The following is a 22,502-nucleotide window of genomic DNA, read 5'->3' as shown; positions in this document are numbered from 1 at the left end:
TGCTTCGCTTGTCTTCTATCTGCATGAAGGTTGAGTCCTCAATAGAATCTAGATCGTGTACATTTTTGTTTAGGGTTTACTCATATCCCCGTGATGCTATTTATGGTCAGGTTGAAGGTTTTCTTGTCTGTGTTTGATAGAACCGATGATGTGGTACTGGGGTAAAATAGTCTTTTTATATATTTACTTATCATTTTAGAATTGTTTAGGGTAACTTGACTGTTTCATAAATTTTTACTAGTTAAATTACATGGTTATTCTAAAAAATAAAAAAACAAATAATAATTAATTTTGATTTAGGGTTTATTTTTTTAAATTACTAACCATGCAACCAAAAATTCTTAGGCTTGGCTTTATGAATATTTTAGTCATTTCACATTGGTTATTTTAGCAATATTTATATGGTCATAGGGGTGATTTAGTAATTTAATTAATAAAATATATAAAAAAAGAAAAAGTTATTGGTGTGTTTTTCTTAAATATATGATCTATGCTTTTTTAATTAATTCAATGAATTGAAAAAAAAATTTCTATCATTTTTTTTTAATTTAGAATTTAGATTTGATTTTTATTCTATTGATTGCTATTTATTTTATTTGCGATAGTTTTTTAGATTGAATTTTTTTTTTATGATTTCATCTTCTTTCATTATATTTATATATTAGATTCAATTTTTATTTTTTATTGCTATTTTTATCTTGCCAAGTTTTTTAAATTGATATTTTTTTATTTTATCATTCAACATTAAATTGAGTTTCTTGATTAGAGTCTAGGATTTCACGGATTATGATCTTAAAAGATTAACACAAGTTTAAGATATTTGTCTAGGTTTATTTGTTTATTTTTTAAACTCATGTATTTTTTTCATTTTTTAACATTTGATTCAATTGGATATTGAGCTCTATAATTTTTTTTATTGCTTTATATATGATTTTCATTAATTTTAAAAATTACTCAAGTTATCTTGAGCATTTTTGTTTTTTGTTTTTTTATTAAATTTAGTTTCTTTTTAAATAGTATTTTTTTAATTTAATTTAATTAATTTCTTAATATTTGTTTTAAAAATATATTGTTTAGTATGTCACCTTCTCTATTTTTTCAAAGTTAGGTAAAGAATATTCAACTCATGGTATAACACGAGATAAACAAATATTATTTATTTTAAATTTTTTGTTTTTCTATTTTCTATTTTAATATTTTATTTGTTTGGAGATTGAGTTCTATTTTTTTTTATAAAGTTTTTTATTAATTTTTTAAAAAACTCAAGTTATCTCAAATTTTTTTATTTTTATTTTTTATTTCTATTATTAAATTATTAAATATGTCGTTACAAATATCACCAACCCGATACTTTAAATTTTTAACTCACTGACCTCTTTACATTTTTTTTTATGCTACAATGTGAACAAAAATTTTAATCATGTCCCAATCAACTTTTAACACGATGTTATTCGCATTATAGTTATTATTAATCATTTCATTTGAAATATTATTATATGTGAGGTTAATATTAAAGATGGAAATATGAATAGAAATTTTTTGTTCCCTTTTGAGTAAGGAGTTTTTTTAAACGTTAATAGAGTTTGTTAAAAGGTATAAATTCTTTAATTTAAAGAAATAAAAAATATCATAGGAAAAAATATCCAATAAAATCTATTTACAAGGAATTGTTATTGCTAAACACATTCATATATAAAAAGTTTTTTTTTATCAATTAAACTAATTTTATAATCATAAATCATTTAACTCATTAAGGTCTCCATAATTTGTTCTATTGTTCATAAATTTTTCCTCGAACATGTTTATTCAACTCAATTTATAAATCTTAACCCATTAATATAATCCTTTAACATTTATACATATATTTAAATTTATAATATACTAGTACAAAAATCAATTGAGATTTGATAATTTATTTAATCTAATTCTAATCATTATCAACATATCATCATTAGCTAAATACATACAAAAATTAAACATTCACTTTAGTTTCATAATCCCCTTCTTTTTACATATTTTTAGCCAGCCACTTTCTAAACTTTTTTTTATTTTTTATAATTTTATTTTTCTTCGATAACACCACTTAAACCCACCACCACCATCATTTATCATAAGAAATATATCTACTTTACACAATTTCAACAATTATATACACTCTAGTTTCTTCATAATTTAGGAATTTCCATGTTCTACTACAAAAACATAATTAAACATGAAATTCTTGCATAAAAACAACTTATCTAGATATCTTGAACCCAAATCAACTGTCATAGCATTAACTAGTTTATTATTCACATTCTTCCTCCTTCTATTCTTCATTTTTCCTCACTAAAATCTCATTTTAAATTCCTAACTCTCTTGCTCTCTCTTATTTCATTTGTTTCTTTGAGAATTTTTAGTTAGAATCACTCATTCATTCATCACTTCTATGTTTTTTTTTCTTGAAATTTCTTTCCTCACTAAAACTCTCTCTTCTACTTATTTTTTTACCCAGCAAACCCATTAGTTAAAAAAAGAGTAAGAACTGAATTTTTCCCATTTTACACTTATTTATGAAATTGTCATTAGTAAGTTGATATGATATTTTTTTTTGTCTTGTCCGACTATTTCCACTCTTATATAGCCATATCAAACTCTAACTGCTCTGAAATTTTAATCCAAGATAGAAAAATATATCAAGAGTTTACTCGTAAAATTTTAATTTGATCTAACATTCAGATCGAGAGTTATGCTTGATACTATAAAATTAGTCGGTAGGTGATTTTAGGCAAACATCCGAATTTTCTTGTTTAATCCTTACATAAATCATATCAATTATTTCTTTAAATACCCTGGGTCATTTTATCTTTTAAAAAATATAATTATTTTATATTTTATATTTATTTACTAGGCTTATTACCGTTTCACAATAACATTATCGATTTTTTTTCTTTTAACCAATATTTGTACCATCATTCTTGCCTTTTTTTTATGTTATATTTTATTAGAGCTTACCATTTATTACCACACTAATATCTTAGAATCATTTCTTCATTTTTCTTATTTTTTTACCCATCACATTAACGATTTTGCTGACATTATGAATTTTATGCTAAAAATTCAAAATTCTTATTTATAACCTTAACAATGCTTCTTTATTTATTTATAGAGTTTATCCCATTCATTATACATGACACTTATTATCATCATCATCATCATCATTTTTTATTCATTCTTTTTCTTTCGGGTTTTCATTACTCGTTAAACTCTTACTATTTTTAGTCCTATTTTTACATGGGAGATTGCATTTTTTGTTTGTTGTTTTCCTTGGATTTTGGATAAAACTTACTATAAACAAATTAATTAAAGTCAAATTTAAAATATTATTCACTTAAATATCATTTAAGTTTGTCATAGTTTTCAAATAAAATCATATCTTTTCCTAAAAATATTATCAATCATTTTTTTTATTAATTATTATAAATGAATCTAATATGCAATTTATTTAAATATGATAAAAAATATTTTGTAATTCTTTTTATTTTTTATTATATTTTTTACATAATTTGTTTGATTTGTTTTTTCAATTGCATATAAAATATGGAGACATGATTTTTTTTTAATTTTAATTTTAATTTTCTTTCTATATCATGACAAGGTTTTTTTTTTATTAAAAAATGCTCCGTGTTAAAAAATGCATACACTAAAAAAAAAGAAATGCATGAATAAAGAAATGAAATTTATATTGAAGAGATGCATTCTTACCTACTTGTTTCAAATTATTGAATTTTTTATAAAAAAATATTTTAACTTCCTATCCTTTTTATTAAAAAAAGCTACTAATAAAAAAACATGTTTTAGTTAAATATAAAAAAATGAATGAATAAGAAAGAACTATTTTTTCCTTCAAAATTCGTCTAGAAAATTTTTAAATTATAATTTTATTAATCAATGTATATGTTTTTTTTAACATATGTCACATTATTTAATAAAATTAAAACAAAAAAGATAAAAACAATAACAAAACATACAATCGAAAAAAAATAGAATTCATAAAAAAAAAAAAGCTTTATATAAAGACGGCCAAAACGTGCTTTTAACCCGTACTTGTCTGTATTTTGTATCATATTCTTATGATTTTTTTTCTTCTTAAATACAATATAAATTTAAGTGGAGCCCACTTGTATGATTCTCGTATAAGCTGTAACATATATACGAGTTCTTCCTGCGCTTCCTTATTTTCTCCCAGCTGCAGTACACTTTTTGGTCTCTTACAATTATAAAAATATTATATATAAAAAAAATCCTTCTCTCTTTCTCACCGGGTCAAACCCACACCAGCGGCGAATCTTTCCTCGCCATAATCTGAGCCCCAAAAACCTTTCCTCAGGTAACTAATTGCCTGATTTATTCTCTAATCTAACTGTTAGGGTTTAGGGTTTTATTCAATTCCAATTCTAGGTTCAATAGCTTCAGTTTTCACTATTTTTTTTCTTTCTTGGTATTATCTGTATTAGATATGTAAAGTTTTGTGTAATTTCAGTGAATTCCCATAATTTCAGTGAATTCCCATAGTGAAATCTCTGTTTGGTTGCTAAAGTTGTGTTCTTTTCATTCTTATTTTATTATATTTTTCTTATCTTAGATATTATTGTTATTATTAGAATCTGTTTCTGTAATTTGGAAATCGGAAATCATAGAAAAAATGATTTTTGTTCTCAAGGATATTTTACATGTTTTGAATAATGGGGTGACGATAATTGAACAGCTGAATAAGAGATTATTATTCTGTTGCAGCCATTGAGTTAAATCAACATGGGTCCTGACTTGGAGATAAAAAGCAAACAGATTGTTGCTGTGGAAGTTTCGGATGGTAAAGAGAATATAAGTGTGCGGCAAGATCCTGAAGATAATAAGGTCTTCCAATTTGCAAGTAATTGTCAGGACAAAGGCTTTCATGATGATCAAGATAAGGCAGCTTTTGGAAGTGCGGACGTGGAGGTTAATATAATTGACTGTACCAATGCCAGTGACAATGAGCAAATTGTAGCTAGATATGAGGATTCGACTGAGAGCATGAGTTCTTTTGGGGACTTGGAATCTGAGACTAAGAGTGTTTCTTCTGATACTGAAGTTGAGTCACAGTTATTTGTTGGAGGGGGATCGATCTCTATATTTGATGGATGTGGTGGAGCATTTCAAATGAGGTATTTATTAGTTTGATTGATTTATTTTGTGGACGCATAATTTAGTGCTCAACTGTACGTACGGCAACATAAGAAATCAATTAATCTAATACTACCTCTTAGGTATTGCATCATGAAATAATAATTATGGACTATCAGCAATTATCAACTTTCCTTTCTCAGTGAATTTACATAGTTGAAATTTAGTAGGGGGCAAACTTGTGCAAACCTCCATGGTTGTCATCATTGTTGTCATTGATTAACTTGCCACCTGCTATGTTAACCTGTATTTTGCAGTATGAATGGCCTTAAAACATAAATTTCGGTTAGGATTGTGAGAAAAAACAATAAAAATTCAGATCCATGTAGCAAACCCTCCATTGTATGTATTTTATTATCTTGTTTGCTGAAAGGTAGGTAATACGCCTCTCTTTGACATTGCAGTGGAAATCATAGTAATAGTAACTTACAGCTGTGTTTTCCTAAACTCGCATCTACAGTTTCATAGGAGCACCAATGTTATTATTACATTGCTGCTACCTGACCTCTCATTCTTTGAAACGTTGTTGAAGGGTTGTAATGCTTGCCCTCTGTTAAAGTAAAAATTTCTGTTCTCATTTCCAATTTACTCCTGATGAATAAGCAGTGGCGAACATATCCATAATCAAATCATTGTATGGCCTAAATCCTTGCTATAAATTTTTATTTTTTTATCTTGCTTCTCTATTAAAGTAAAAATTTATGTTCTCATTTCCTATGTACTGTTAATGTATGAGCATTGACAGACGTATCCATAATCAAATCATTGTATGGCCTAAATCCTTGCTGTAACAATTTTTATCTTGCTTCAATGAGACTGATGTGGTTCCTTCTTTTTAGTATAATTTACTAGCTGCATTTGTCACAGCCAAGTCCTCCTGAGTCTTGCATGTTTTCCTTTTTGTTTAGTATATGTAAGACAAAAGAAAAAAATCGTAAGATGTTTTCCTCAATTTTACTATGTTCGTGTGCTGTTTGCTTGATTTAGCTTTCAAATATTGTTTCCCATGCAACCTTTGTGGCTATTTTCAATTTTCCAGGAGGAAAAGATTGACAGATCATTGGAGGAGATTTATACGTCCTCTTATGTGGAGATGTAAGTGGGTAGAATTGCAAATTAAGGAATTTCAGTCCCAAGCGCTTAAGTATGACAGAGAAATTGCAGAACATGAAGAGAGAAAACTATTTGATCATGAAACATTTATGGAAGAAGGTTTTCCTGTGAAGTCACTGCCATTTTCTACATGTATGGAAAGAAAGAAAGTAATGAAGAGAAAGAAAAGAAAGAGATTTGAAGAGACTGCGGATGTAGCATCATATATGTTACAACACAACCTCTTCTCATATTATGGTATTAAAGTTGCCAATCCTTGCCTTCTGTGTTGTTTATACTCCTATTCTTACAAATATTTTTCTGTAAATGAAAAACAATAAGCCTCAACTTCCTTTTCTTTTGATTCTGTATTGAGCAGAAAATAGGAAGTCTGCTATTGATGGTGCTACTATCGATGATGGTTGCCTTAACCTTGGTAAGGAAAAATATTATTGACTATTACTTTTTGGGAATGAATGATTTCCTGGCCAAGATCTATGAAATCCGTGCATACTCCTATAGATATTTTATGTGGAACTTCCCAATTGCTTGCCTTACCATATAAGCTTTAGAATATGGGTTAAAATAAAAAAATTCTAGTATGCCTAACTGACTTTATTTGCTTCTATATTTTGAGCTTTTTGTTCAGTGAAGGACTCTCATTTCAATCTCTTTAGAGGGGGGCGTGTCAGAACTTTTGTGTGTATCAAAGATATCTTGTTTGAAAGTAGCCTCATGCATGCTGTCTGTCAATAGTTTTGGTTGTTGATTTGATGCTTCTCTCCTCTGCATCATTTCATTTGTTTTTTTTTCTTTTTTTTTTTAAGAAAATGTCAAAGTACTTATCTAATTCCATGTTGACTAGGAACATTGCAATTATTCAGGTTAATGAGAGCAGTAATTTGAAATGTTATAGGTGATCCATCTGCACTCACTCACTCATATGTTCAATACATGATTGTTAAAAAACATAAGACTATTATATGTTTCCTGATTATTGTTGTGGTTGAAAATTCTGCAAGGTTATTGGGTTCTTAATGTTCTTTTATAGGTGGTGATTTTTCAGCTAAGACAATTAAGGGCAATGATGAGTTTGGATTTCAAGATGGATTGGCATCTCTTCAGTCTAGTGATAACATCAGTGAACATATTCTTAGACAAATAGAGGTGCTAAAATCGCAAGTACATAAGTTGAAGGCCAGGGTAGACAAAGTTGCTAGTGAAAATCCTGTGAAATTCTCTTCTGTCAATGCATTGAGCTTACATGCACCATCTGATGCTTTGACCAGTTCTGATTGCAATCCAGCTTCAGTTGCCAAGAGGGGAGATGGTACGCCTTCTAGATTGCCACATACTGTATCTAACATGGGAAATGTTATGCCTGAAACTGCAGTTTCAAGTCATAGAGAGGCCACCTCTCGATCTGATATGATTGGGAGCACAGGCCTACTGCATGTTGGGGCTTCATGTGGAAATGTACGTGCTTCTTCCACGATTTATAATTTACCTCATTTTCACTCATCATTGCTTGAAACTACAGTTTTAAGTCATGGAGAGGCCACTTGCTAACAATTGTTAACACTTATGAAGCTGTTTATTTGTCATATTTTCAGGCTGAGAAAGGAATTCTGATACATGATGCTGCAGTGAAAGAGGAGATAGGAAACTCGAAAAAATCCAATAGTGGTGTAACAGAGAAGCCTTGGGGAGTGATGGAAAAGCAAACAACCCAAGCTTCAGAACCTGAGCTGCCGGAAGAGATGCTAGTGAGTCGTGTGCGTTTCGGTGGGAAATCACTTCCTAAATCCAGGCTCAATGTTTCCAATAACAAGAGAAAGCGGGGGAGGAGAAAATAAGGCTTCCCAAAAGAAAAGTTGGCACCTACTGTCATTAGAATTGTACATGCTGCTTATTCTGACGTGTCTTCTCTCTATTCTCCCCTTTATACTGCAAAATCAAATACATAATTCTTATTCTGTAAATCTCTCTCCATCTGCAGCCACTTTGTGCACTGTTTCTAAGTTTGAATTCTATTGTTTTGTTGTGATTCGTTATACTTCCATAATACATTAGCTTTTATTTATTAAAAAAGGGTTCATTAGCCATTACACATTCAAATTCTTGCAAGTCTTTTTAGGCAAGCAGTGATGGTAATTAAAGAGTTTTTTTAATTCAATCTGCACGAGGCTCTCATCTCCTTGCATCGAGACTTTTTGGTAAGAAGGGTATGCTAAAATAAAATGAAAGGTTGATGGCTTGACTGGGTTGCTTTCATAGTAAAATAAACTGAAAGGCACGGGGTTTTTTTTGTTTTGTTTTGTTTTTTGGCATGCTGGAGAACGAGCAGTAATTTTCTGCAGCTGCACCTTTTGGTATTGAAATTGAAAGGAGGGAAGTGAAAGGGGAATTTACTTTATTTGAGGAAAGAAGTTAAGTGTAAAGAGCTTCAGAATGGAAAAGTAGGGCATTCAGGAGTTTTATCAGCAAACACACCATCTCTACTGGCTCCTCCTTGAAGCCAACGACTCTTCCAAGCCAGGAATCAGATTTCATATTAAGAAAAGAGTTGTTAGATCAGATCATGTATTCTTTCCTTACATCGACCTCCAAACTCAACAAAATATTCCCTTTCTTTTCATCTTTATCCTCCTATTCCATTGTATAATAACCTCTCCATCGATGGATCTACTCTTGTGTTCAAGTTTGCAAAATGGGGATGATCATGAGTTTCATGGGAAAAGGTTAGCCATAGTGTGATCTAATACTGTGTAATTTTGCTGATGCTTTCCTTTTACCCCCCTTTCTTCAATTTCCCTTCGATTCCAACCTAGTTTTGTTCTTCCTTTTGTTTTCGTTTCTCAAATCTAAGTGAAAGTATGAACAAGCGTTTATGTGATTGTGTTTAAGATTGTGAATAATCATGAGCCGACTGTTTGCTGGCAGGGCTGCCCATTCCTTCAACACAGATGCCGACTTATGTGATGGGATCACTCTATAAGCAATTTGTGGACAAAAATATCAAGACATTCGATGAATTCCATGTTGCTGTTCTTGAAATCTTCAAGTAAGATTACAATTACCGCTTTTTTTTTTTTTTTCATAAAATGTTAAAAGAACACAAGTAAGAAAAAAATGCAGAATGAAAGTTCTCATGCACGTGTCTGTCTTAGGTTTTGCCTTCTTGCATTTCTATTGTCATGACGAGAAAGGTATGGTGGTATTTGTTTTTGAATTATAAAAATATTTTTTTAAAAATTTAAATATTTTTTATTTTTTTATTTTAAATTAATATTTTTTGATGTTTTTAAATTATTTTAATATGTGATGTTAAAAATAATTTTTTAAAAAATATTTAAAAAAATATTATTTTAATATATTTTTAAATAAAAAAATATTTTAAAAAATAATTATTACTATATTTTCAAACACAGCTAATACCGTAATTGCTATGATTACATAAGAAGGCTAAAGGGGCATCTCTTGTTGCTTCTTGGAAATGATGTTTGATTAATCTATCTGGTGTAAAATGAGATTATCTTCGAGTTAATTATAATTTAGTTATAACTATAGTCTGAAAAAACTAATTAATTAGTCTTTATGTATTTATTCCCTATATTTTTTCATTTATAACTTAATCCTTTTCATTTATTTCATGTTCCCTTTCAATTCCTTTTTATTTTTATTCTTATTTTATTAAATAGAAAAAAGGAAAAAAGAAGAAGGTATAGGATGGAAATATTGACCAGAAAAGATTTTGTTTTTTGAAAAAAAATAATACTAAATTAAATACATTCAACACTAGTCTAATGATTATTTAATTGATATTATAAAGATTTATTTAATTTATTTTTGATAAACTATATGAACCATGTTTATAACTTACTCAATTATATATATATATATATATATATATATATATATATATATATATATTCCTTTTAACAAACTGATTATTACCCTCTTAAACAACTTTCACGCAGCACATTCAACTCATCATTACCTGGTAAACATTATGATGTGCCCTCAAGGAAGGATGTAGAGGTTAGTTCAAACCCTAAAGGATGATCTCCCTGCACATTCACATATATTCTCATTAGCTTCCAAATTCTATAAATCTCAAATTAATATACAACATTATAAATTGTCCTACAGGCTGGTTACAATGATTGGAGAGCAGCTCCAGAGTTAAAAAAGAAGGAAATGTTTATCAATTTCATGAAGGAAAAATTGAACACTGGCAAGTTAGATGACTCTACCTTTATCATTGGGCTAGCAACACCTCCAGCAGCCATGGCTGCTAAAAGAGCAGGAGAGAATGTGCCCCAGTTAGGGTTTATCAAGGCCATCCCTGATGTCATCTTTGTGCCATCCGCAACGATACTCGCCCTTGTCTCAGCCAAACTCACTAAAAGGATGCTACAAGGAAGCCCTATAGCATCTTGATGACTCCATCATCCTAAACAAATAATTAATTCGATTGATGTAATGCGCGCTAGCTCTACAATATTGTTGGCCATTACTTGAAAAGTTTCAAAGAGTGATTATCATTAACATTATTAACGGATTGCCTGGAGTTAATTCTATTGTCCTTTTCAAGGGAATATATATATATATATATATATATATATGTTTGATGATCCATATATGTGTTCATAAATTCTATTGTCAATGGGAAAAGATTAAATATCATATTAATTTATCAATGTGCATGGCACCTTCCCTTCTACAAAAACCGAGATTAAATATTTACTTTATCAGAGCTGAACAAGTCGGTGCTGTGATCAGAATGAGAAAGTATATAATAACTAAGATGCCGAGCTCAAATAAGAGTAAACTAGTACTAGGAAACCGGAGAATCACATTTTTTAAGAACTCAGCTCGTGCACAACAGTCAATGAGACAAGAAAGACCAGAAACGACTACGCTATTTATTCAACATTATGGCTCTCCGACTTCTTATTACAATGCTACTAACAGTCATGAATATATAGATTCAGTTTTTGGAAACGTCTAAGTACAAGTTGTTGCATTTTATTGAGTGAAAAGGGAAAATAAAGGTTGGGATAATGGATTTCTTAAGGGCATTTGGAGGTGCCCTTTGAGTTCAACTTGTCTCTGTAGCATGGACATTCTGACTTGTTTCCGTAAGTCCCTGAAGGCACACACTTGCAATCTTTGCAGCAGATTATACAGTAGTCATAGCAGCGTTGGTAGTATCCCGCCTTGGCACACCTAGCCTTGCACTTTGGATCACAGAAACCTGTCACGTTTTCCAAGCCAATAAATCTACAATTAGTCTGTAATAATAAATAAAAAAAACCCAATACTATATAATATATGTGTGTGTTGTGTATAGCAGCTAGGTGAATGGTTCTGATTACTTGGAATTGCTGGGGAGGGAGGTGGAGGTGACGCGACGTGGTTGGGCACAGCCATGGTGAACCGAAGGAAAGAGGACAGGAGGACCACTGAAAGTAGCAGCAGTGCTGCAAAAGAGAGCTTCATTTTTTTTATATCAGCAAGGCTTGATTTGCAGGGCTAGCTAGAGGTCACTGCTTGGGAGGTGATGGCCTCGAGGGGGTTTACAAGGGTATTTATAGTGGCCTAAGGAGACTATAAGGTAAGCCCTACGTGGGAAATTGCAAGAGATTATAAACTAATTACACATTGCGAGGAGGGTTTTTTTGGGGGCGGGGCATCGATATGGATTTGTCTCGACTTGTGTAGCCCAGCACCAGCAGGTTTCTTTTCTTTCTTCTTCTTTTTGTGCCACTAGCAGCTTCCTCGCTAGGTGTTAATAAATTCAAGAACTTGTACATCCACAGCAGATAGGTTTGGAACGCTCTGAACAGATCTCGACAACGGACCACCTACTGCGGTTTTAATTAATTCTCCTCTTGCTCTTCGCAGCATTAGCATGTACGAAAAGCTGAGGCTAGTGCTAGTGGAGTTGTGATCTCCTCCTGCCAAGAATGGCTCGTGTAGCCACATGCTCAACCAAATTGCATCAATTCAAAACATTGGCTAAGTGAACTATAGTTTAAATAAGTAATAGTATTTATTTATTTTTCCTTTTCTGACTGAGGCTTTTGTTTCGTGCTTTCGTGGAAGCACTCTTTGTCGGTGTCTGGGAGTGTTTCCACCGAAACGACGATCCACAGAACATAAAAATTCAATTTCTTAAGAATCACTGTTTCAACTAAGAATATTGACTGAATTCTACTATGAATGGCACTGTACATTAATGGTGTATTTCTTCATTTCGGTCATTGAGATTTATTCTTTTGTAATTTTATTATTCTAAGTATTTTTCCACTTTACATGCTCTCTATGAGAAGTGTGTAAAAAACTAAACCCTTTTTTTAATTTTACCGATCAAAAGCCATGGAAAACTTTATTTTAGTCCTTGAAGTTTTGATTTATGAAATATGGTCACTCTTTTAGCTTTTTATAATCTGATCTAAAATTTCATTTTTTCCATGAAAACAATGCATTCTTTGCCATTAGCGACTAGGATTTTTCTTTTAGGCTAGAGGCCGGACCCTGTCTTGTTAGCCTAGGCATGCCTAGCCCTTAACCTTTTCTATTTTTATTTTTAAAATTTTAGAATAGATTTTTTTTAAAAATAAAGTTATTAAAATAATATTTAATCAATTATCCAATTACATCATTTTGGTAATATTAATAATTACTTTATAAATAATTATATATTAACCTAATAGACATAGTTTTTCTTAAAATATTTTTTTATTAATATTCAACAAAAATAGAATTTCTATTTTCTTATTTCTATTGTTATTTTCTATATTTTTTTCAGATTTATTATTCTATGTCTACTCATACAGGTGCATAAAAATTATTGATTCATAATTTTTTTTTATCAAATCCTCTATTCACGGTTATAATAATTTTTTTTATTAAAAAAACAATGCTTTTAATAAAAAAACAAGTTTTTATATATATAAAAAATATAAACAAGGAAAGATAATTTTTTATTTAAAAAATATTTTTATTGTTATTAGTTTTAATTCAGTAAATCATGCTACTAATAAAACAAAGATGTTACTGTCTAAAAAGAATTATATGAAAAAAGAAAATAATTTTGACTAAAAACATATTTTTTCTCTTGAATTTTAATTATTGTCTTTCTTATAAATATTTATTTTAAACGTAATATAATAAATGAAAATATATTTAAAAAATAATCATCGTCATGGTGGGGTCATAATACTAAAGAAATTGTCAGATGCAATATTGTTTACTTCAACTTATTTGCTGAAGTTTCTAGTTGCCAATGGTGAAAAGGGTCGCCACCGCGGGCACTCACACCAGTTTCTTTATAATATAATATACATGCCCACTTGAAACAGCTGTAATGGGCTCCCTGCAAGCTGTAATGGCTTTCTCCAATGCGCCTCAATTGCGTTGCAATTTTTTAACTGTTTATAGGGTTTGGTAAAGACTTGGATTTCAAACCTTAGAATAAGAGAGAAGAAAGATGTAAGAACTGAGAGAGACTTGCAGGCTGTGTGACATCTCTCAACTTGCACTTGTTTTATTTCTTCACCAGTGGCTTCTCAGGGAAACACATCCTGTGCTGCTTCCTTGAGGCAATGGCTCGAATTCTGTAAACAAATTCGAAAAAAGGAGAGCCCAAGAGAAACAGAACAGGCTAGCATGTCCTTCTTGGGCTGCCTTGAAGAGAAAATTACTAAATTATAGAAAGAAACTGCATCCTATGTCAGAAAATCATGAAAGAAATCTTGTATGCGGTGCATCCCACTAAGTATTTTGTGTGCCTGGTTGGCCTTACACATCAGTAGTTCGGGCTTTTCATCCTTGTTAGGAGGTTTGCTTGCTTCATGTTCTTAATCCAGGGAACCAAATGTATGGGAAATCACCTCAAATCAAGCACATGATTCCAAGACTCATGCGCAGAATCACGAGTCCTGAAAACAAGGCTGAAAAGATGCTTGTAACAACAGCAAACAATATTGTGTGTAAATGCATTGTAAACATTAGGCTTGGTTTTAGCTTCCTTCCTATATTAGAATCTATTCATCTGTATATATACTGATACAATTCACTGTAAGATTGTTTGGGAAGAACTTCTTTGAAGATCAATAAGAGTTTTAGCATTTCCATCTCTTCAAATCTTCATTACCAAATCTCAATAAAAGAAACAAATGCCTTCAATGCTAAAAGGAAAAAATTCGAACTACCGGTGCAAGGCTCTTTATTATCTGTCATAGCCATAGGGATTGAAGAGCATGACTTTAGCCAAGAATGACGATATAAAAAGTAGACAAATAAGGGGAGAAACTTTGCACTTGAGTGCATGACATCAGCAACAACAGTTTGAAATAAAATTTTGTGATCATTATCATGAGTCAGAGCTTATCAAATGACTATTTTACTCTCAAGCTATGGAAAGTTGATACACTTTTTTTTTTTCTTTTTTTGAATTCAAGCATGGACCTCCTTAAATCGGAGAAACAATTTCTCAAATTTAGAACCGTAGCACTCAAGCTATAGAAGGGTCATTGTCCTGATGAAACCAGATCTGCACAACCTACATGACAGCAAAACTTGGTGCACAATTAGACGAGGCCCTACTTTGTCGTGTAATTTTTCTCAACTCCTAAAAAAACAGAGAAAGGCGACATAGCTCCCCTTTGCAATACATACACGGGGTAGATACATAACTATACATGCAAGCTTTACTGTGTAATTAAATACCAACGTCAACCTCCCAGGAAGGTGGATTGGATGTTTTGACCGTGAGAATGCTCTTCGGTGCCATGGCTGGAAGCTAGTAAATTGACCTGCACAAAGATCTCAATAGTTTCAGCTACTGCAAATAACCTCTAAGCTTTAACACTGTCAAACAACATCAAGCACTGGTGGTTGCAGAAGTTACCTTGATGATTTCCCACTTAGAACATGGACGTTTAGAGGCTGTTAACACACTCATGTGGAAAAGCTGCATTTGGGAACACGGCTAATAAATGTTTCATACCAGAAAATGCTTCACAATGATATCTTGATTCCACATAAAACAAAGATAATGCCTAGATCCTGAAAAACATGAATATTCTGGGTTTTACAGCAATTAAATGTATTACTGTTGCATATATGTACACTAGAAATGAAAACTGCACAAGAAATTTGAATTTGGAATTGTGGTTGACATTTCTTTCAATGATGAATATTTTAATCCTTGCGAAAATCTAAATCTGAAAGAAAATCTTATTGATCAAGAAAATGAGAAAATAGTAAGCGTGATAAATTTTCAGCAAAAAACTTACTCTGAAAGGATCACCCCTTAAGGACTGAACAAATAGAGAATTCCCAGACTCCACATCCTGCAGAGAAACAAGAGCCACGTCAAATTCCTTGCCATTTGTCACAAATAAGAGTTGTGCAGAGAAGTAATGGACTCAAGTGAATGATACAAAAATGGAATTTAAGAATCTATCATTGGTATACCTCCAGATAAACGTCCCTAAGTCGCCTTCCAGTTTGAGTACAACAGATTCGGACAACATTTTCATCACAACTTCCACTAATGATGTAGTCACTTCCATTAATGTAGTAGGAGCGGGTATAGTTATGAGCACTTCCTGTTGAAGCTATCTTGAAATCCATGTGAAGCCTCCCATCTACTGCCAGAAGTTGCTTGACCTGACACCAGAAACAACAAGTTCATTATTGTCAGATAAAGTGAGAAAAAGGACATCCTGAAACCTAAAGCAGCATCTTGCATTTGATGATACATTGGTGACATCTAAAGTGAGATGGGTCAAACAGTCGGGTCGAATTAGAAGATTTTATTGATGACCATGCTCATTCAAACAGACCCTTTCAAGAACCATGGAATCCATATTCACTCTGTTAGAATAATGAAACTTTTGCTAAATACTCTACAGTATATTTTTAGATGTGTACTGTATGCATGCAAGTAGTATGTACTGGTATTTTGGGAGCTAATCTGAAATAAAATCTATTATGTAAAAGTTGCTAAGTACAAGTTAGTAGCATGTCAGATTAGGTATCCTAGCTCTCTCTAGATATATCAGTTATGTAACCTGCAAGTGGACAAACAGAAGTGAAAGACTAGAAATTTCCGCTCCAACTTTTCTCTCTAGTCTGTGTGTTTCATGTTCAAAAACCAAACACACTCATGTATAAGAAATTTTGAGTTAGCTAGTAGTTTCTCCAATATCACTTGAGCATATACATAATCTAACAAGGAATACCTCATTATCAACAGCTGATACAAGCAGATAGCGATCATCTGGTGAAAAGCAAACCATCACATTTCCACATGAGCTTGATGCTGTATAGCATGGCCACTGTGGTTTCTGTCTCAAATCCCACAGCTTGACATCATGGTCAAATGAGGAAGTGGCAAACAAGAAGGGGGAATGGTGTGCAAATTTCACGACATTAATGGGTTCTCGATGCATATTAGTAAATAGTTGTAAACGTTTTCCACTAAAGATGTCATATAGAGCAACATCTTTTGAGTACCCGCTAGCCAAAAACTGATCATCTCCAGAATTGACATGAACAGAAGTCAATTGGTCAAAGTCATCAAAAGTGACCACACCAGCACTGTAATTTACATCACTGACTATTGGCGGTATATGACTGATGTCAAACAACTTCAAGCAACCATTATCAGAACCAGCAAGCAGCTGCTAACACACATAAAAGATGATCAGCAACTGCCACATTTATGAGAATCAAAATGTAAGATGATTTCACAATCTAAATAATAACGAAAAAGTTAAGATGTTGCTACAAATAATTTATTGGTAACACATACCTTCGAAGGATACTTCTTGAGCCAACAGAGACCCAAAATGCTGTTCATGTTGTTAGCAGATGGAACATAACCAACTAGCTTCCCACTTTCATGATTGATTACAACAACTTCACCATCAAGAGTTCCAAAAACCATCAGACGAGAATCAGACGGATGGTATTCAAACTGCCTTGCACGAAGCCTCTTACTTCCTTCTTTATATATATGGCTAAAGGTGTGCAAAGGATGCAACAAAGGCCATGCAGCAGACCCAAGTTTGGCAGCGGTAAGAGACCTTGAGAAGTGACATTGACTCTTTCCATGATGGCATGATTGCTTGAACTTTGAGAAATTTGGGCAGGAAGCACCCGCTGTTCCCATCTCACGCTTCTGCAGAACAGTAACAACACTTTCTTTGTTCTGTCGTTTATATGGTAAGTACTCATAGTATTTTGAAAAAATAGTTCTTCCCATTTCTCTGTCCATCTTTGTAATGGAAAAATTATCTAACACCTCCAAACGAGGCAACAAAACAACCATGTATTCCCTATAATGTTTCTCAAAGCAAATGGGTGAAGGATGATGATGTGAAATATAGTTCTTTAATGAGGTAGGGCGGCCATTCTTCAAGTCCCACATATGTGCTCTTGCAAGGATCTCCTCTTTGTCTGTAATCTATAATCCGCAAAAAAAGAGACCTGTTAGACAAACTAAAAAAAAATTCTTCACAGCACTCAATAATTTAAAATTTTCCCTTCCTAACCAGCAAATCCTCTTACCTTGTTTTCCAAATTTGATAGTCCATTCAAACTGGGAGGGACATCAGATGATATTTCTATTGAACCTACTCTCTGAAGGCAGCTTGACATTTCAACTTCACTGATATGCAATAAATTATCAAATTTTGCAGACCCTTCCTTGATCAAAGCTGAACCTGTGAGAGAAAGTAAGTCCCCGCAATTCTCTTTAGCATGGAAACCTTGAAATGTAGCATCTCTAATGCTGATAGATGATGTCTCAAATGCAATTCTTGCTTTGTCACCAAACGATGCAGGACATGGTCCAGTATCCTTGCAACATAAGCAATTTTGGAACCGTAGTTCTAGTAAGGAAGGAAGTTTTGATAGAGCAGCAGTGGTTGTCCAGAGATTTGCTACCCTAGTCTCACACATTGAGAGACGCATCAGACTTGGCATGCAAGAAAAACAGTCTTTATCCAAACTACCAATTGAAGTGCAAAAATCCAAATTCAAGGTGTGTAGTTGCATAAACGTTCCAGCCATGTTGAGCTTTTGGATATGAGTAGACCTCATGTTTAGAATATGACACGCTAGGCCATGATGGCACAAATCCCTGGAAAGATCCCAAATTACAGGATGTTGAAACGTAAATAAATGTAGAGTACCACACACACAAGGATGATGAAACTTCACCCTCCTCAAGTAGAGTTGATTAGCCATGCATGTCATTTCCATGCATAAGATGGTGGACAAGAAGCACTTCATTGCAACAAACTAAATTAAGTAATGCAAATGCACCAAGAAACAGATTACATAATTATGGTGGCCAGTGGAGATCCCTTGGAAGGGCCCAGAGTGGCTAGGACCCTCCCTAACCTAAGAAATTTTCCCTAGGATATTATAGCTTTGCTCCTCATATTTACATCATTCAAAAAAGTCCTTTGATAAAAATTAAAATGTAGATTTTTTTCAACCGCCCTCCTTAAAAAAGTAGTTGTGTACCTTTAGCATTTCAACCAAAGTCTTGACCTTTAGCTTTCCACATTCAGGGAATACTGATAAGACTTAACATGAAATTTGCGTGCTTGGCAAAACAAGGGTTTACCATTACACCAATTTATCTATTCACCAAGTGTAGTTTCCATTATCAGTATATCTATTCTATCAATTTGGGACATAAAATGGCAAATTCCCAGGCAAATCTGCCAGCCCAAATTCTTAAACCTTTCCCCTTCGCACTAGTTCTCATAGACTGAAAATTTCCACATGAAAGCAAGATCTGCTGCTTTTTTCCCTCTACTTTTAAGAATTCAAACTGAATTTCTCCCATTAAATTGGTCCAAAGTGCGCTCTCTTCTTGCATTCATATTATTCTCCAACATCCATAGTCTTGTTTCCATCGTTATATTCTTTTCAAAGGCCAACATAAACTGGAGAGTGGAATTTTCCAATTACAGTGATTTTACATCAAAATTTTAAAATAAGTTATGAGAGCTTCATGCCTCAACATCAAATTTCTTTCCCCCACCACCTTTTTTAAATTCAAGAAGGGAAAAATCTAAAAATTAAATGAAACTTAATGATAGATAATGAAGTGAAATTATAGAAAATGAAAGGCAAATTATCCTGGAAAAAATTATTCAGAAGTGAGGCATAGGAAGGTGATAATACTAACTGCAAAAAGTTCTCTTCCGGGGACATGTCATGGAGATCAACTACTCGGAGTTTCAGATTGATAGTCTGCAACAAAGGCATAACATATTCTTCATTGAAATTGCAAGGTGATTCATGAAGTATGTCGACTGCATCAACATCAGAAGAGTCTATTGCCAGGAACACATCAATCAGGGGATAAATATCAGCATTACATAGCTGATTCAGAAAGAACTTAATGCTGCACTTCCCTTGTTCGGACTTCTGGATTTCAGCCTATATAATGAAAAGAAAAATTGTAATTCAAGTGTCTGGTGCCTTCAGTGCTAAAAATGCATGAGTTTACAAAAATTATTGAAGCATGTATCAACAGGCTTGAGAAGTCAAAAATTTAAGGTGTAAATTTCTAGTATCGCTCAGTAGGATGCAAATGTTATTCTTTAAAATGTGAACACACAACATGAGCCATAAGGTCTTTCATTCATTTATGAGAAGATGATTGATCTAAGATACTCATCAGTAGAAGCACCACAAATTAACTGTAAACTAACAATCAGCAAAAGGTCTGTACACGAATGCCAGAGAAGTGGTCTGAAAGAAGTTTAGTATTGAGTGGATTATTATACAGAGCCATACTTTTCGACAAGTACTAAGCTGATCAAATGGCTGTAGTTATATTAGTTCATCCATACAGGCATTATAGCAGACTACATTGATAATATTTCAGGATCAATGTAATATTAGTTTCACTGCTAATTCCTTAACAAGAAAAAGATACATTATTCAAGCATTTTGAAAAACAACATTAGATTCAGTTATATACAAGTCCTTAAAAGGTTAATAAAGGCCTTGCACCTTAACCTTTGACCACCATATTCTACATCAATAGTCAACTCTGAATGTTCAGACGAACTAAGACTTGTGAATAAAGAAGTTTTCATCAACCTACTTCCTCTAAGAGCTGGTCTTATTACTAGCAAAATATTTCTGCTAAACTGATGGATGATATTGTCTTCGATTGAACATCTTCAACTCATGCCTGCAAATCCTTTCTAAAACATACAAATTAAGCAGAGCTGCTTAGTTTTAAGGACAAAGTTAAATTATTCCGAGAACAGCTTCAGAACACGATACATTTAGCTAGTGCTTGCAGAGGAGTGCAGTTATATTATATTGGATTACTACATTACTGAGCCTATAAATACAGAATACAGAAAAGTCTAGCTGGTATCACCATATAGCAACAGAATTATCATTGCAGTTGCAGTTGCAGTCCTTAGGCAACATTTCTGCACCATTCTCGTCTGTAGCCCACTATCTAGTTAGTGCACGGTGCTATTCTTTTCCAACCTTCACTGGCTTCTATTACTTCTAGAGAGTGCACTTCTTAGGTGATGCAAACACTGAAATCAAAATGATCCAGCCGCTGGAAACTTTTCACAGCCATCTACAATTTGCTTATTTTCTAGTATCTTTCATTGATAAACTAGAAAGCCATAGATTTTAACTATATTATCTCAAAGTGTCAAGTAACATCGAAAGGGAAAGGCAGATCAAAGTAAAATCTCATATAAGAACTTTTAAGAAATAAGAATATTCATAGGAACAACAATAAAAAAATGAGTGCAAGTTTATTAAAAGACCTTATAAAACCATGACAAAACTGCAGAGTTGGGTAGCACTTCATGCTTCTTGCAAGAATCAAGGTACCTGGAACCAAAAAGGCAAGTAGAAAACAATAAAGGTCAACAATAAAGACCTTGTGAACAGAAGAGCCATGCACCAAGCCATCAAATCCTTTGGACCATTAACTGATGGGAAGTTGCATGTCCACACAAAAGAGTTTCATAGATGTAGTAATGAAATTTACAATTTTTTAAGCTTACAAACTACTTGTGAATTAAGTTTCGACCATATTAGACTAGATTTATTGCATCAAAGGCAGCAGAGGAAGATCAAATTTTGCCGGACACCGCTAACAAATTAACTTTCCATAATGGACTTAGACACTGGACGGAGAAAGAATAAAGGAAGGGTAAGCTTTATATTAGTGGTTTATTATGCAAAGATATTAAACTAGGAATAAATAAAAAAAGATATAAATGATTTTTTTGTTTTCGTTCTTGTGGGTATCCACAAAGGAACACCCTTCAGCTAAATTTCAAACTTTTCTTGACATAAATTAGCTCGAAATCTATCAAAACTCAATTCTCTGGCCAAGAATTTGTCAGTATCTTCTTTGCTTCTTTTCAACAACTCCATATAACCATATATATGATACGAAAACTTGACCCCCAACCCCCAAGGCTACACAATCTTTAACAATTTAGTCCCCTTATACTGAAGCAAGAACAACAGAAACAGAAGTCATTAAAGCAAATAGACAGAGACAGGCATGGAGAAAGTAAAAGGAAACCAAACAAAAAGAAAGATACCGAGATTGTAAGCTGGAGACATCCATTGATGGAAATGATGGGCTCTGCTTCACGCATGCCACATACGCAGTTCATCCACAACAGAAATACAGAACTGAAGTTGCAAGAGGGAATTAAGATTCCTGTGCTATGACCAAAGGAAGGGTACGTATTGGCGGTTGTATAAGCGCAGTGGCTTCTCGATACCAAATGGATAGGCAGAAGACTACTGCTCATATCATATCAGCTGTGAATAAGTCAAATCTCCATTAACGTGTCTGTGGGCTCATGGCAGACAGTGATGTCTGAGCTATATCTTATTTACATTAATAAAATGCATGCTCATCTACTGCCAAGTACCCGAGTGTTTTTTTTTTTTTTTGTACATTAAAAAAATAAAATAACATAACGTATATATGAAATATTTAGAAAAGTAATAAAATTTATGAGTCATAAATGTTATTCTGATTCTCTTTAATTTTAAAAATAAATTGATATAATTTACAATAAAGAGAAAAAAAAATAAAAAAAATAAAAAAAAAAGAACTTTGAAGACACAATGAACTTTCAACTATGATGTCAACGATG

General features: G+C 32.6%; 3 protein-coding genes and 1 long non-coding RNA gene across 6 annotated transcripts; 2 read left to right on the top strand and 2 right to left on the bottom strand.

Annotated features, from left to right (window-relative positions):
* The first annotated feature begins 4,204 nt into the window (after nt 1-4,204).
* LOC133673232 (uncharacterized) lies at nt 4,205-8,279 on the top strand. The gene is made up of 6 exons (XM_062093967.1): nt 4,205-4,369; nt 4,777-5,186; nt 6,245-6,555; nt 6,677-6,733; nt 7,349-7,773; nt 7,911-8,279. The coding sequence occupies exons 2-6, from the start codon at nt 4,795-4,797 to the stop codon at nt 8,151-8,153; spliced, it is 1,428 nt and encodes a 475-aa protein (XP_061949951.1). The 5' UTR covers nt 4,205-4,369; nt 4,777-4,794; the 3' UTR covers nt 8,154-8,279.
* A 604-nt stretch (nt 8,280-8,883) lies between these two features.
* LOC133673233 (uncharacterized) lies at nt 8,884-10,857 on the top strand. The gene is made up of 4 exons (XM_062093969.1): nt 8,884-9,038; nt 9,241-9,361; nt 10,278-10,338; nt 10,450-10,857. The coding sequence occupies exons 1-4, from the start codon at nt 9,008-9,010 to the stop codon at nt 10,738-10,740; spliced, it is 504 nt and encodes a 167-aa protein (XP_061949953.1). The 5' UTR covers nt 8,884-9,007; the 3' UTR covers nt 10,741-10,857.
* Nucleotides 10,858-11,135: 278 nt separating this feature from the next.
* On the bottom strand, nt 11,136-12,278 carry LOC133673234 (uncharacterized). The gene is made up of 2 exons (XR_009834966.1): nt 11,679-12,278; nt 11,136-11,557 (listed from the first exon to the last, which is right to left on the bottom strand). It is a non-coding gene; the product is annotated as an uncharacterized LOC133673234 (long non-coding RNA).
* Nucleotides 12,279-14,654: 2,376 nt separating this feature from the next.
* On the bottom strand, nt 14,655-22,198 carry LOC133672315 (protein DWD HYPERSENSITIVE TO UV-B 1-like). 3 transcript variants are annotated; one of them, XM_062092698.1, is made up of 10 exons: nt 21,936-22,196; nt 21,144-21,210; nt 19,523-19,776; nt 17,887-18,460; nt 17,129-17,782; nt 16,557-16,997; nt 15,787-15,981; nt 15,606-15,662; nt 15,218-15,280; nt 14,655-15,122 (listed from the first exon to the last, which is right to left on the bottom strand). In XM_062092698.1, the coding sequence occupies exons 1-10, from the start codon at nt 21,959-21,961 to the stop codon at nt 15,042-15,044; spliced, it is 2,412 nt and encodes an 803-aa protein (XP_061948682.1). In that variant the 5' UTR covers nt 21,962-22,196; the 3' UTR covers nt 14,655-15,041. The 3 variants fall into 3 exon arrangements, 2 of the variants coding, with proteins under 2 accessions (XP_061948682.1, XP_061948683.1); XM_062092699.1 differs by having other exon boundaries at nt 17,887-18,265; XR_009834833.1 differs by having other exon boundaries at nt 15,036-15,122; nt 15,218-15,375; nt 21,936-22,198.
* Nucleotides 22,199-22,502: the final 304 nt, after the last annotated feature.

This window comes from Populus nigra, chromosome 14 (genome assembly GCF_951802175.1).
Source record: "Populus nigra chromosome 14, ddPopNigr1.1, whole genome shotgun sequence".
Classification (NCBI taxonomy): Eukaryota; Viridiplantae; Streptophyta; class Magnoliopsida; order Malpighiales; family Salicaceae; genus Populus; species Populus nigra.
The sequence above is the reverse complement of the archived record's forward strand: the minus strand, read 5'-3'. Positions and strand labels throughout refer to the sequence as shown.